General features: G+C 44.6%; 1 protein-coding gene across 1 annotated transcript in view; it reads right to left on the bottom strand.

Annotated features, from left to right (window-relative positions):
* The window catches only part of myo7ba (myosin VIIBa), a gene marked incomplete at its 3' end in the record, with an annotated part of 38,072 nt that extends 25,550 nt beyond the window's left edge, over positions 1-12,522 (bottom strand). Inside the window, 19 exon segments of the mRNA XM_080535965.1 lie at positions 1-99; positions 232-316; positions 704-798; positions 916-1,008; positions 1,123-1,281; positions 1,694-1,831; positions 2,106-2,272; positions 2,561-2,696; positions 3,210-3,420; positions 3,856-3,992; positions 4,783-4,902; positions 5,347-5,423; positions 5,537-5,580; positions 5,582-5,688; positions 7,473-7,586; positions 8,072-8,214; positions 8,924-9,045; positions 9,943-10,127; positions 12,397-12,522. The exon segment at positions 1-99 is cut by the window's left edge and continues 120 nt beyond it. Of these exon segments, the coding sequence (XP_080392091.1) occupies positions 1-99; positions 232-316; positions 704-798; positions 916-1,008; positions 1,123-1,281; positions 1,694-1,831; positions 2,106-2,272; positions 2,561-2,696; positions 3,210-3,420; positions 3,856-3,992; positions 4,783-4,902; positions 5,347-5,423; positions 5,537-5,580; positions 5,582-5,688; positions 7,473-7,586; positions 8,072-8,214; positions 8,924-9,045; positions 9,943-10,127; positions 12,397-12,507 (2,343 nt within the window). The 5' untranslated portion in view covers positions 12,508-12,522.
* Between the last annotated feature and the right edge of the window lie 3,080 nt (positions 12,523-15,602).

Raw genomic sequence — 15,602 nt, 5'->3', positions numbered from 1 at the left:
AGCTTGCAGTGTCAGAGACGCTGTCCGCTTCTGCTGGTACTGGTGGTGGAGCTGGCGAGCTCGCACCTTCGCTTGCAGACGAGCAAAGCCAAGCTGGACCTGGAAAACAAACAAAGTCCATACGTGTGTTATTGTGTTCTGTAAGCTATGCTTTACAACGCTACTATTTTTACAGTCATCGTAATATTATGGGATGTTTTTTTTACCACGCACTTGCTAACGGTAACTCACCACTTTGTACAGCTTTCTGCCTTTGTAACCCCGCCAGTGCTTCTGAATGACCAGGGCAGCTGCCTTCTTCCTCAGAAATTGTCTCCTGCAGGTGACACATGGTGAATGGTAAATGGTAAATGGTAAATGGACCGCACTTATATAGCGCCTTTTTTGCTGCTCCAAAGCGCTTTACAACGGCCTCTCATTCACCCACTCACACACACATTCACACACCAATGGCGGCAAGCTGCCATACAAGGCTTGAGTGCCCGCTCACTGGGAGCAATTTTGGGGTTCAGTGTCTTGCCCAAGGACACTTCGACATGTGGCCAGCCGGGGCTCGAACCGCTGATCTGCCAACCTTGCGATCGTTAGACGGCGACTCTACCTCCTGCGCCACAGCCGCCCGCACATGAAAAACATCTCAGTAGACTTTCCTTGGCACGTCCCATGAGTAAAGATGGTCAAAGCACAGCCTTGCTATGCATACCTGTACTTGTAACCTCTCAGGACTCTCTGGATGACCAGGGCTTTCTTATTCAACTCCTTCTCTCGTTCCAACTCCAGCATGGTATCATGGAAGTCCTGACAGCAGAGGAACAGACAACTGTTTGACTTCAACACCCTTTAAAGCAGGATAAACAACCATGCTGTTGAGAGATGGAGGTTGTCTCTGAGAGGTTAGAGGTTATGGATTTGTACCTTCAGAAATATCTTTGTCTTTCCAGTCTTCCATTCATCTTTTCCAGCAAGAACCGTTGTGCAAATGCTTTCAGCACATTTCTGTGGACTTTTCTGGAAAAAAACAGTCATAATAAAAGTGCTGCTAAACAAGAGAAGAGATCATAGAAATACATCAGCATAAGTACAATTATTTCCCCAAAATTAATTTCCGGAAACACTTCTCACCGTTTTGGGGTCACAGACTGAGCTCTTCAGCAACACACGGTAGCGCTCCAGGAACTCATCGAAGGTGTAGCGTATGGGATAGCCCGCCTTGCGGATCCTGATGGTCTCCATCATCCCAGAGTAACGTAGTTGACGGATGCAGAGTTCTCTGTCAACCAGCTGCAGCAGACAGAACCAAATATGAATACTCTGAATATCGTGACGTTAGAATTATAAGGTTCTATCTCCATTTTTGTCAAAATTTAGTTTTTTTACATAATCTGATCCATTAGGTGTTTATTAATGCCTGTGTGGTGTTATTTTGAAAATGTTGACAGTTTTTAAGTTAGTAATTAATAAAATACAAAGGTTCCATCTCACAAAACATAATGGAATGTAAAAACTTTGACGCTCAATATCTCTGAACTACCCTAAATGGAGATAGAACCTTATCATTCTAAACGGAGATAGAACCTTATCATTCTAAGCTCACGATATGAAAGTTCTATGAACTGTTTACGAAAGAATCCTCCCAATTGAAACAGAACAAACACAGGGTGTAAGGGGATGTGATTGGTCTGTCCTGACTCACCATGGGCTTCTTGAAGTCGTTGGGTTTGATGCAGCGTATGAAATAGGGCTGGCAGACAGTCAGGGTCTTCATCAGGGCATCCAGGGACTGACGGAACTGGCCACTTAAGGTAGGCACACGCTTTTTAGCATCAGTCGCCTGTTAGAGAGAGAGAGAGAGAGAGTGAGAGAGAGAGGGAGGGAGAGAGAGAGAGAGAGGGAGAGAGAGAGAGAGGGAGGGAGAGAGAGAGAGAGAAAGAGAGAGAGAGAAGGAGAGAGAGAGAGAGAGAGAGAGAGAGAGAGAGAGAGGGAGAGAGAAAGAGAGAGAGAGAGGGAGAGATGTAAAATGTAGAAGAGAGACATCAAATATGACTCATCTAAATAAGTACAGATGTCTCATGCTGTAGCTGCATGTGTCACAGGGCAACACTGACCCGTAGGGAGTTCTTCGGGGTGATGGTCATCTTGGCGTTGCCCTTGATTGCAGGAGAGATTGAGGAGAGATCGTTCTGGAAGGCTTGCTTCAGGAGCTTATTAGAAGAGGTCTCCACTAGCTGGATGAGGTCAGAGCTGAGGGCATCTCTGTTCTTCTCAAGGAACCCTGAACACAAGGAAGTAAACACATGTAGAAAACACATCTACAACCGACTAAACCGACTCCACCATAATTACAGCCACATACAGTCATCTCCTTTTGATTCTTTTGGAATACCTTTTGTATATATATATTTTTTTTATTGACAGTTACAGTGAAGATTTAGACAGGAAGGATGGGTGAGAGAGAGAGGAGGGATGAAATGCAGGATATGTCCCCGGAATCGAACCGGGGACCCTGCGGTTATATGGTCAGCGCTTAACCCGCTACGCCACCTAAGCGCCCTTGGAATACCTTTTGAATCATAGTTGACGACCCCAGCGAAATGCTTGATGCCAAACTGAGAGTCATGGTTGTTCTTAGGGGGGATGTAGATGCTGCCTTTCCCATGAACCTGGTTCATCTTGTTCATCATGGTGGTGTCTGTACCCTGAAGACACGGACAGTATGAGAAGAAAGTTAGAACCACGTTTCACATGTACACAATGACTTTAGGTTCACAGTGCAGGGCGGAGGTAGGCTGGTAACCCCCTCTGTTGGCTGATTACTGTCTGTCCCATGCATGCCTGTTTGACTTCCTGTGTCTGTCCACATGTGCATACTGTATGTATTGCTAATTCTCTAATGCTGTTAGTGTGCTTTCTGCTGTGCTTAATGTTGTGCGGGTTTATGTGGATGTGTGATGCTGTCCCTTTAACTTTATGCTGAGGAGGTGTGGAGATGTACGTATGTTTTTACTCTTTTAACTGTGCTGGAATGTTGGATATGTGCCGCTGTCTGTCGTGTGTGTTCTTTGTTTTTAAGATATAACCTGATTTCTTTTCAGCCCCCCCCCTACCCCCCAAGAGGCTTTTGTCTTTTGCCAGGCCGCCAATGTAAATAAGAATTAGTTCTTATTGGCCTGCCTGGTTAAATAAAGGTTAAATAAAAAATAAAAAGTAACCTTGGGGAAGTGGCTCTCCTCATCAATCAGAGCCAGGATGTTGAGGGACTTGTTGGCCAGCACGTCCAGGGTCTTCTGGTTGTCGTTGTAGTCGATGTGCTTCCAGGTGATGTTCTCGCGGGCGTACTCCTCCTGCTCCAGCCTGAAGACGTGCTTCACGAAGAACTGCTGCAGCTGCTCGTTGGCGAAGTTGATGCACAGCTGCTCAAAGCTGCAGGAAGAGCCGCCCACACAGACATGGAGACAATGGTTCACCTTAGACTTAGTGAGTAAACATAAAGGGTACGATCTGCAATCTATGGTAAATGGTAAATGGACTGCACTTATATAGCGCCTTTTTTGCTGCTCCAAAGCGCTTTACAACGGCCTCTCATCCACCCATTCACACACACACATTCACACACCAATGGAGGCAAGCTACCATGCAAGGCGCCGGCCCGCTCACTGGGAGCAATTTTGGGGTTCAGTGTCTTGCCCAAGGACACTTCGACATGTGGCCAGCCGGGGCTCGAACCGCCGATCTGCCGACCTTGTGATCATTAGACGCCGACTCTACCTCCTGAACCACAGCCGCCCAACACTAGTCATAACAGTATGGACTTTTGTCATATTTGTCCCCTAAATTAAATGTGTTGTAAGTGCGAACCTGTTCTTGTTGAAGTTCTCAAAGCCGAAGATGTCCAGCAGACCGATTGACTGTTTTTTGGAATCCTCAGGAGGCGGCTTGAAAACGGCGTTGTTGATTTTGTCCACGACCCAGATAAACATTCTTCCATAGATAGCCTGGGTTAGGGTAAGGAGAAACAAATAACTTGAGAACATACTCACAGATGAGACGAAGACAGACCTTTTTTTATTACGGACATTGCATTACTTGAATGCATTACTTGAATGAATGAATGGTTTAATGACCACACGACCATGGTCGGTGGAATTTGTTGTTGCAACTTGCAACTGAAATCATGTTTACCCTATGACTGCACCAACTAACCAAAAGTGATGATTTAAGCCCAAAATATCAGAGCAGATATGATCACTGCCTACATTTTTTGTTAATTTTTTTGGGGCATTTAGCAGACACCTTATTCCAAAGCGACTTACAATCAATACATTTGAATACTAAGCAAGTGAATCATCAATCCACCAGTCGTAGCAGGAAGAGTAATCCAGCTCAGGCCCGGGGCCATTGATAGAAGGAAAAACCTTCTTCTATCACCTTCTTCTAAACCTAGTTGTTGTTGTTGTTTTTTTGTTTTTTTAAAATAATTAGACACTGGAGAAACAGAGAAACAGTACAAGGGGGGCAATAGAATTTTTAGGGGACACAGTAGAGGGGAAAAGCGGGTGTCTTCAGGAGACGCAGTGCTGGGGGGCAGTAGATGTCTCAGGAGGAGCAGTTAAGGTGTAACCTGAAGAGATGGAGGTCTTCAGTCTGCGACGGAATAGTGGCTATAGATACCTTTATACTTTTATGTCCTCCAGAATCTTCACAACATCCTTTGCTATTGTTCCGGGATTGATTTGCACTTTTCGCACCACAGTAAGATTCAAGATATGATCCCTGCTGCCTCACCTTGACGAAGGCGTCCCTGCCGTCCATGGCCTGGGCAGAGGTGAGGGGTTTGGTGACGCTCTCCCTGCTGGTCATGAAGGAGAGCTTAGTCAGGCTGTTCTCCAGGGCGCTGGGATCCACCTGGAGACAGAGGGGAACATAAACATGGTAATCACAGCAGCACAGAGCCTCATCTCAACCAAACAGCACCTAGATAGATAGATAGACTTTATTTGTCATTTCTACAGTACAGGTACCAAACAACGAAATTTAGGAGGGGAGGCTCCCCAGATATCATGAGTTTAGAATGATACGGTTCTATCTCCGTTTAGAATGAGAAGGTTCTATCTCCGTTTAGGGCAGTTCAGAGATAGAGCGTCAACGTTTTTACATCCCATTATGTTTTGTGAGATGGAACCTTTGTATTTTATTAATTACTAACTCAAAAATGTCAACATTTTAAAAATAACACCACACAGGCATTAATAAACACCTTATGTATCACATTATGTAAAAAATGGAGATAGAACCTTATAATTCTAACGTCACAATGTGCCAGGATCACAAACAAAACAAAATAAACACCTCCAAAAGTTTGCTGGCCATGTTGAAGTGAGATGACGTGAGGAGTTCACAGCCCTCCAGGTTGTTGATGATGGTGGCTGAAAATTATGGAACAAAGGTTAGGTAAGCTGCCATAAAGGTTTGTTATGAAATATAAAATATGAAACCGCCTTTTCCCTCTCCACACGAACACACATGTGGTCCTGCTGACCTTCAAAGTCCACGTTGCCCAGGTGAAGGATGGCAGCCAGCATTGTTGACTTCCCAGGAGTCGTTCTCAGAGAACATGAGGATCTTCATGGCCGAACGGAAGTGGGCGTACTCCTTGATGTCGTCTCGGCCCTCACAGCTAGTGCAGTTACCCTGGCAACACAGTCACTCAGTTACCCTGGCAACACAATACAGTCACTCAGTTACCCTGGCAACACAGTCATTCAGTTACCCTGGCAACACAGCCACTCAGTTACCCTGGCAACACAGTCACTAAGTTACCCTGGCAACACAGTCACTCAGTTACCCTGGCAACACAGCCACTCAGTTACCCTGGCAACACAGCCACTCAGTTACCCTGGCAACACAGTACCTCAGTTACCCTGGCAACACAGCCACTCAGCTCAGAACAACATCCTGATGCATCTCTGACCTGCTTTCATGTTATTGTCATCACAATTAAAATCCCTTAAAGGGGAAATCTGGGATTCAAACAACAACAACAAAGCCGTCTCTCCACCACTTTCTTCGGTGAACAGCTGAAGCGGAGTTTGAGAAACACAACCACTCTCAAATTCATAGACTGAGCTGATGGATGCAAAAGTTTCTAAAGCCATGACGTCATTTTCTGTTTAAAGGCACCTTCAGTCAACTTAGTGTATGTAAACTTCTGACCCACTGGAATTGTGATATAGTGAATTATAAGTTAAATAATCTGTCTGTAAAGTTTAACAATCGTTGGAAATATGACTTGTGCCATGATGCACAAAGTAGATGTCCTAACTGACATGGCAAAACTATAGTTTGTTAACATGAACTCTGTAGAGTGGTTAAAAAATGAGTTTTTATGACTTCAACCTAAGTGTATGTAAACGTGTGACTTCAGCTGTCTCTGTGGTGATGGCAGCGTGCATGTCTGCAGTACCATGGTCAGGTAGAGGTACTCAGGTGTGTGTGTAGTACCATGGTCAGAGAGAGAGAGAGAGAGAGAGAGAGAGAGAGAGAGAGAGAGAGAGAGAGAGAGAGAGAGAGAGAGAGGGAGAGAGAGAGAGAGAGAGAGAGAGAGAGAGGGGGAGAGAGAGAGGGAGAGACAAAGAGAGAGAGAGAGCAAGAGAGAGAGAGAGAGAGGGAGAGAGAGAGGGAGAGGGAGGGTGAGAGAGGGAGAGAGAGAGAGAGAGAGGGAGAGAGAGAGAGAGAGCGAGAGAGAGAGAGAGAGACAGAGAGAGAGAGAGATAGAGAGAGAGAGCGAGCGAGCGAACGAGAGAGAGAGAGAGAGAGAGAGAGAGGGAGAGACAGAGAGAGAGAGAGAGAGAGAGAGAGGGGTATGTGTGTGTAGTACCATGGTCAGGTAGAGGTACTCGGAGGCATAGAAGGAGGGATAGAAGAAGGGATAGAAGAAGGGATGGAAGGAGGGATAGAAGGAGGGATGGAAGGAGGGATGTAAGGAGGGATGGAAGGAGGGATAGAAGGAGGGATGGAAGGAGGGATAGAAGGAGGGATGGAAGGAGGGATAGAAGGAGGGATGGAAGGAGGGATGGAAGGAGGGATAGAAGGAGGGATGGAAGGAGGGATGTAAGGAGGGATGGAAGGAGGGATAGAAGGAGGGATGGAAGGAGGGATAGAAGGAGGGATGGACGGAGGGATAGAAGGAGGGATAGAAGGAGGGATAGAAGGAGGGATAGAAGGAGGGATAGAAGGAGGGATAGAAGGAGGGATGGAAGGAGGGATGGACCATGGTACTCAGAGACCTGTGTAGTACCATGGTCAGGTAGAGGTACTCAGAGGCGTATGTGTAGTACCATGGTCAGGTAGAGGTACTCGGAGGGGTGTGTGTATGTGTAGTACCATGGTCAGGTAGAGGTACTCAGAGGCGTATGTGTATGTGTAGTACCATGGTCAGGTAGAGGTACTCAGAGGGGTGTGTGTATGTGTAGTACCATGGTCAGGTAGTGGTACTCGGAGGCGTTCCCCAGGGCCAGGATCTTCTTCTGTTCAGCCGGCATGCCCATCAACATGCAGTAGAAGATGTGGTAGTTCCGCTCCTCAGGGGCCTGCGAGACATTGTGTGAATAGGTTATTATAACTGACTGTACCAGTGCCATGTCTGCACACTTCAGTTGGACTTCATTTTCAATTACGTGAGTTTAGAATGATATGGTTCTATCTCCGTTTAGAATGATAAGGTTCTATCTCCGTTTAGAATGATAAGGTTCTATCTCCGTTTAGAATGATAAGGTTCTATCTCCGTTTAGAATGATAAGGTTCTATCTCCGTTTAGGGTAGTTCAGAGATATTGAGCGTCAAAGTTTTTACATTCCATTATGTTTTGTGAGATGGAACCTTTGTATTTTATGAATTACTAACTAAAAAATGTCAACATTTTAAAAATAACACCACACAGGCATTAATAAACACCTAATGGATTATGTAAAAAATTCAATTTTGACAAAAATGGAGACAGAACCTTATAATTCTAACGTCACGATTAGCCACATTACCTAAAGAAACTGGTAGGAAAGTGCATCCATCCGTTTACCTGACGACACACGCGAGACTTCTCCAACAGGTACTGCTCTATGCGCGCCCCTTCTATGGCGCCGCCCTTGGTGAAGTTGATGTCGATGTACTTCCCAAAGCGACTAGAGTTATCGTTGCGGACGGTCTTGGCATTACCAAAGGCTGCAAGAACAGATGTCTGGTTATCAATAGAACAGATGTCTGGTTATCAATAGAACAGATGTCTGGTTATCAAGGATGAATACAGTGGTGCTCATTGGAAAGGGACTTGGAAAAATGAAGTTTAGAAATGATTCTGGTGAAACAAGTTGTGCCTGGTCTTTGACACACACATTATGATGGTTGATTATGATGATGGCCTGTATGATAATGCTGGTCCCTTACCCTCCAGGATGGGGTTGTATGATAGTGCTGCCCTGTATGATAGTGCGGGTCATTCTTACCCTCCAGGATGGGGTCTGTATGATAGTGCTGCCCTGTATGATAGTGCGGGTCATTCTTACCCTCCAGGATGGGGTTTGTATGATAGTGCGGGTCATTCTTACCCTCCAGGATGGGGTCTGTATGATAGTGCGGGTCATTCTTACCCTCCAGGATGGGGTCTGTATGATAGTGCGGGTCATTCTTACCCTCCAGGATGGGGTTGTATGATAGTGCTAGTCTGTATGATAGTGCGGGTCATTCTTACCCTCCAGGATGGGGTTGTATGATAGTGCGGGTCATTCTTACCCTCCAGGATGGGGTTTGTATGATAGTGCGGGTCATTCTTACCCTCCAGGATGGGGTTGTATGATAGTGCTGCCCTGTATGATAGTGCGGGTCATTCTTACCCTCCAGGATGGGGTTGTATGATAGTGCGGGTCATTCTTACCCTCCAGGATGGGGTTGGCCTCCAGGATCTGCTGCTCTATCCAGGAGTGCTGGCCGCTCACCGCCGCCAGGAACTGGAGGATCAGCTTAGTGCTCTCTGTCTTCCCCGCCCCCGACTCCCCACTGGAACACACACATGGTATGATGGGCTGACAATGCAATTACTCTGTTCTTTACTGGGCATTTCGTGACGTTAGAATTATAAGGTTCTATCTCCATTCTTGTCAGAATTGATTTTTTTTACATAATCTGATCCATTAGGTGTTTATTAATGCCTGTGTGTGTTATTTTTAAAATGTTGACGTTTTTGAGTTAGTAATTAATAAAATACAAAGGTTCCATCTCACAAAACATAATGGAATGTAAAAACTTTGACGCTCAATATCTCTGAACTGCCCTAAACGGAGATAGAACCTTATCATTCTAAGCTCACGATTTATATCTATATTAGAATGATAATGATATACAGTACAATTAACAAACATCTTCGTTTTATGAAATATGTTGTGTACTACTCTATGTATTGTTTAAATAGGTTGAATTTGAACAGTTTCAAGGCCTAAACGAGCCCAATTGAGACCACATGTTGAAGTCCTGATTCCCAACCCCAGCATGTAAACATCCCTGAGGCCAGCGAGAGAGACAGAGAGAGAGACAGTGAGAGAGACAGCTAGAGAGACAGAGAGAGAGACAGAGAGAGAGAGAGAGAGAGACAGAGAGAGAGACAGTGAGAGGCCAGCTAGAAAGACAGAGAGAGAGAGACAGAGAGAGAGAGAGAGAGAGAGAGAGAGAGAGAGAGAGAGACAGAGAGAGAGACAGTGAGAGGCCAGCTAGAGAGACAGTGAGAGAGACAGAGAGAGAGACAGTGAGAGGCCAGCTAGAGAGACAGTGAGAGAGACAGAGAGAGAGACAGCGAGAGAGACAGCGACAGAGACAGAGAGAGAGAGACAGAGAGAGAGACAGTGAGAGAGGCCAGCGAGAGAGACAGGGAGAGTGGGCGGGGGCTTGGCGGGAGCTGACCTGATAACGCAGCACTGGGCCTTGCGGTGGCGGCGCATGTTGAAGAAGCAGCTGTCCGCGATGGCGAACACGTGCGGGGGCAGCTCCCCCAGGCGGCGGTCGGTGTACAGGTGCACCTGCTCCGTGGTGTACAGAGGCAGCAGCTGGTAGGGGTTGACCGCCACCAGAATGGAGCCAGTGTACGTCTGGACACAGAGAGGATATTGAGGGTTATCTGTCAACTCACATCGTGGCACTGGGGTGACAAGACAAGTGTGTGTGTCTGTGTGTCAGCAGCTTTCCAAACCCATAAACAAGAGATTACAGTATTAGCACATTGTCACCCCCTTACAACCCCCCTCTGCTCAGAGAGAGACAGTGGTGGGTGGAATCAATCTGGACATGCATTATGATTTTGCACCATTGCAACCATGGGATATTCTGTGGGATAGGTATTGGCCTATAGCTAGTTGGAAAAACTGTAAAAGAGTGTCTAAGGGAGATATATTTAGCAATAAAGTCGGTGTATAAGATATGAGCAACAATTCGTGACGTTAGAATTATAAGGTTCTATCTCCATTTTTGTCAAAATTTTGTTTTTTACATAATCTGATCCATTAGGTGTTTATTTATGCCTGTGTGGTGTTGTTTTTAAAATGTTGACATTTTTGAGTTAGTAATTAATAAAATACAAAGGTTCCTTCTCACAAAACATAATGGAATGTAAAAACGTTGACGCTCAATATCTCTGAACTGCCCTAAACGGAGATAGAACCTTATCATTCTAAACGGAGATAGAACCTTATCATTCTAAACGGAGATAGAACCTTATCATTCTAAACGGAGATAGAACCTTATCATTCTAAACAGAGATAGAACCTTATCATTCTAAGCTCACGATTTGCAATTCATTTAAAAAATTCTACATATCAGAAAGAGCTGATTCATGCTAGAACACACTCCTGCTGCTCTGCGGCCTTGGCAGACAACACAGTGGGATGTTGTTGTGATTAAACAGAGGCTCATTAGTCTCTATAGAGACACACAACACTGTGATAAACTACAGGGCAAAGTCTACAACAGGGATCCAATTCACTGGATTGAAAGGAACAGGCGAAACTGGAACCATCTATCAGACACGAACAGAAATGACTCTATTTGCATAGATTACTCTATTTGCATAGATTAGTTTTTGAAGGATAATAAATAAAATGGTCTGTTGAGAAACAGACCCCGTTTCTGTAACAGTCCCTTCCATTGGACTTCACATCAACACACATGAGCAGAGAGCTACATAGACGAGGTCCTCCTTGTATTAGCACCATGACCAGTTTGCACCCCTGGTTCAAGGGTTCACACAGGGGTCAACCCTACAACCCCTCTGCTCAGAGACAGTGGTGGAATCAATCTGGACAGACATGATTTTCACCATTGCAACCAGGGGATATTCTGACATGTACCGGCCTATAACACAAGACCTACATAAACCCCTCAAAAAAAGTTTGGAAACGTTATTTCAGTCGATTCTTCCTCCCCTTTAATAATACCAATTGGTATTGTATTTTATAGCGTTGGAAAGCCTGATTAGTCACCTTTACAACGATTTTTTTTGCCAACATTTTTGCCAAAATCCCCTGCAATATTCTTCTGTCGGTATTCACTCTCGTTTTGAGCTTCAAGTGCTGGCAGGTGTATGTCAATCACAGGTGTGTGACTGGCACCTGAATGGCACCTAATTGACAGGAATGATATTCTGGGGCCAGTGGCGATCCCATATCTCCAGAATCTGGGACTTAACTCCATCCTCCAGGATGACAACGCTCGCCCCCACAGAGCCAGGATCATCACAGAGCACCTCCAGAATTTGGGAGTGGAGAGGGTGGAATAGCCTGCCGTGAGTCCAGACCTCAACCCAATTGAACACTTGTGGGATCAGCTTGGGTGCTGTACGTGCCAGAGTGACCAACGCAACCATGTTGGCTGACTTGCGGCAAATCCTAGTTGAGGAATGGGATGCCGTCCCACAGCAGTGTGTGACCAGGCTGGTGACCTGCATGAGGAGGTGCCAAGCTGTTGTGACTGCGTATGGATCTTCCACACGCTGCTGAGGTCCCTGACAGTGTAAAATTAATAAAGTGTAAAAATGGCCAATATATGTTGTTTTTTCCTTATTACTGTGGGAGAGTGCAATCATCCAATCCACCAAGCAACTCAAAACGAGAGTGAATACCAACAGAAGAATATAGGGGATTTTGGCAAATATTTTTGGGCCGCTACCCACACGTTTAGCTGTGTTGCTCATTCCACGAATGCATGATCCTTACAAGTTGTACCTCATTGTAAAGGTAACTAATCAGGCTTTCCAACGATATAAAATACAATACCAATTGGTATTATTAAAGGGGAGGAATAATCAACCAAAATAAAGTTTCCGAACTTTTTTGGAGGGGTTTATATGATGTAACAGACACCTACATAGATGAGGCCCTCCTTGTGTCGGACCAGCAGGTTCCTGAGCAGCCCGGCCTCGTTCAGGTCTCCCAGACGGATCATGTCGTCCACGCCCTTCACAGAGGTGGGGTGCATGGGGCGCGGAGCATCCTCCTTCTTATTGGTGATTTTGTGCTCCTGCAAGAACACAAGATGATCAACATCACATCACGGCAAAAAAGCTTTATTTATATAGCACCTTTCATACAAGAAATGCAGCTCAAAGTGCTTTACAACAGGAATAAGAACAAGTGAATATAAAAACATATATAAAAACATATACATGCATAGAATGAATATAAAAGCAGGGGAAAACAGTAAAAAGAAAAGGTAAAGATCTAACTCTCCATAACCCTTTCATCTCCCTACCTTACACAGTCTTTCTGTACTTCCCACTGGCTTTCCACCAGCACCACAAATAAATAAAATTAAAAAGGCATAACTTTGATTGGACAGGTACCTTTCCTTCATCGTCGATCAGCTGAAGCTGTCCAGTGTCTGTCAGGATGACTTCTGCCCCGATCGGCACCCCAGAACCAGAGTCCACCCACACAAAATCCCCCTGGAGGCCAATAACATGAGTCAATTTAGGCAAGTTGAGAAAACTGCTAAAACTGTGAGAATTCACAAACAAATCGGCCATCAAAATCATTGGCTCAAGGTTTAAACCTTATACTCAGTGCATGATGTGCCATAATTATTCCACAACAGAATCTGTCAAAACAATGTCTTCTGTTGATAAGGATATGTCCTTTCCCAATGCTTATAAACATATAACATAGCTAGAAGCAATTTCTCCCAAAGATATTGTCATATTGTGAATCTTACCTTCCTCAAAAGCACCATAACTGAACTCTTCTCAACTCCAGTCTAGAGGAAACAGGAAGGGAATATCTCCTCTCAAGTTGTGGGAATATGTCATAAACATAAAATGGTTCCCTACCACTCCCTTTCCAGTAATACTCATTATGATACCAGAGGCCTTAGGAGTCCTGAAGACGCTTAGTAAAGGATTCTGGTTTTTAAACACAAGACTTAGACACAAGATTATTTCAATTATTCAATATAATCTGAATTCAATATTTATTATTTCTTTTGAAAAATACAATCCCATTTTGCTTGAAAACTCATGCAGACCAAGTACTGTACTTCAATCAAACATGACTCATTTAAAATGGAATAATCATAATGCTGGACATTTACAACAGACAACATAATATAGATGACATACTGTAAGTGTTACATAATACTATATTTTAGTCTTTTTGTTGAGTTTTTGCTTAAGGGCCCGAAACATAAACCCTGATGCCCTATGTGCCTAATACCCTATGTGAGGGTATATCCTATAAGAGGAAAAACATTGCTAACTGTCTATATGGCCTGTCTATATTTACCTGTGGATGTTATTTTCTTTGGTGGTCTTGTAAAGTCCTCCCTGGTGCCCTCGCCAGTGTTAGCCTCGGCCTCCGTGTCCAAACCTACGGTGAAACACAAGTGAACCAGGAAATGGGTGGATGGCTGGCTACGCCAACACACCACCACTTTATGGCCCTTTGACTTTGCTCCTGTTGCAGAACAGAGCCGCCCAGGTCAGCCCAGCACAGGGCCACCATGAGGAGACAGGGCCTGGGGGGGAGGGGAGAGGGGGCTTCCCTCTCTCTCTGTCAACAATATAGCTACCTACCATCTCACCATCTTATCCTACATGTCTACAGGATGATCTCATTGTATTTCAGAATAGGGATGAGTGTTGAACTCTTAAACACACAGACACATATAGTATTGTAAAGCAGGCAATTAAAATGTGACGTGATATTCTAGTTAAATGAAATGTACCATAAAAAGACTTATGCTACTAGTTAAATCAACTTAAAGTACATTCTTTGACTATCCGGTTGGTTGAGAATCAACCGAAACTATTAATTGAATGAAAATTGCAATGAACAACAACTCACCTTTGGACTTTGACGTCACCGGGGGAGTAGAACAATTCCCCCCCCCTATGCTAGGGGGCAATAATGCTGTAAATACCACACAGATGATTGGGCAGGAATGTAACGTTAGATCTACAATGTTACTGATTCACTCTGTTAGGTTTTTTGGTTTGACAGGACGTTTGTTTCGGCTAATCAACATTACATGTAATCGGCCCTAAATGGACTAGATTGACCTACAATCTGTCATTGAACATTTTCTAATCAGTGATATGTTGCCGTCATCATATTATGAATCAGTCTTATATCCCTTATCACTTCATCTTGTGAGAGAAAGGCTGCCCTAGAGTGTCTCCTCCTGAGACATCTACTGCCCCCCAGCACTGCGTCTCCTGAAGACACCCGCTTTCCCCCTCTACTGTGTCCCCTAAAAACTTCTATTGCCCCCCTTGTACTGTTTCTCTGTTTCTCCAGTGTCTATATAATACAATTAAAATAAAAACTTAGGTTTAGAAGGTGATAGTAGAAGGTTTTTCCTTCTATCAATGGCCCCGGGCCTGAGCTGGATTACTCTTCCTGCTACGACTGGTGGATTGATGATTCACTTGCTTAGTATTCAAATGTATTGATTGTAAGTCGCTTTGGAATAAGGCGTCTGTTAAATGCCAAACATGTAAATGATCACCCACAGATACAGCCAGGTGCACCTGGAATAAGGTGATAATAGGATGCTCACTTAGGTGTAGAATTATTAGTGGTGATCTCGGTCTGTTTATGTTCCATTGGCAGTTGGCTTTGATGACGTTTCAACAACATGCCCTCTAGGAGCCAGGGACTAAAAGACAGTAGTTACTATACATCTTCAACACTCCACTGGGGTGACAAATCCAGCTTTCCAAGCATCTGGTTTCTCACCACCAACACCATTGAGAACAGAGGCGAATGAGACAGAAAGTGATTGCTGAAACACATTGGAGGAACCTAAACACAATGACATGATCATTTGACAATTTAGAAGAATTAAGACATCTAATCCATTTGTACACAGATAATCTTAGGCACGCAGGTACAGGAGATTCTCAAAATAGTATCATGCGGAGATCCACCTGCTCCTCCCAGGCAAACGCCCATCTTTATAGATACAGACAAACTGATAGTCTACAGATCTGCTAACTCATCATTCAGTCCAGGTGTGTGAGGGAACCTCCTCTGTTTGTTTACCTCCTGCTGTCAGGTTTCCCTGGCAACAGTACGTGA

This window comes from Nansenia antarctica, assembly GCF_963989245.1.
Source record: "Nansenia antarctica genome assembly, chromosome: 7".
Lineage (NCBI taxonomy): Eukaryota > Metazoa > Chordata > Actinopteri > Argentiniformes > Microstomatidae > Nansenia > Nansenia antarctica.
The sequence above is the reverse complement of the archived record's forward strand: the minus strand, read 5'-3'. Positions and strand labels throughout refer to the sequence as shown.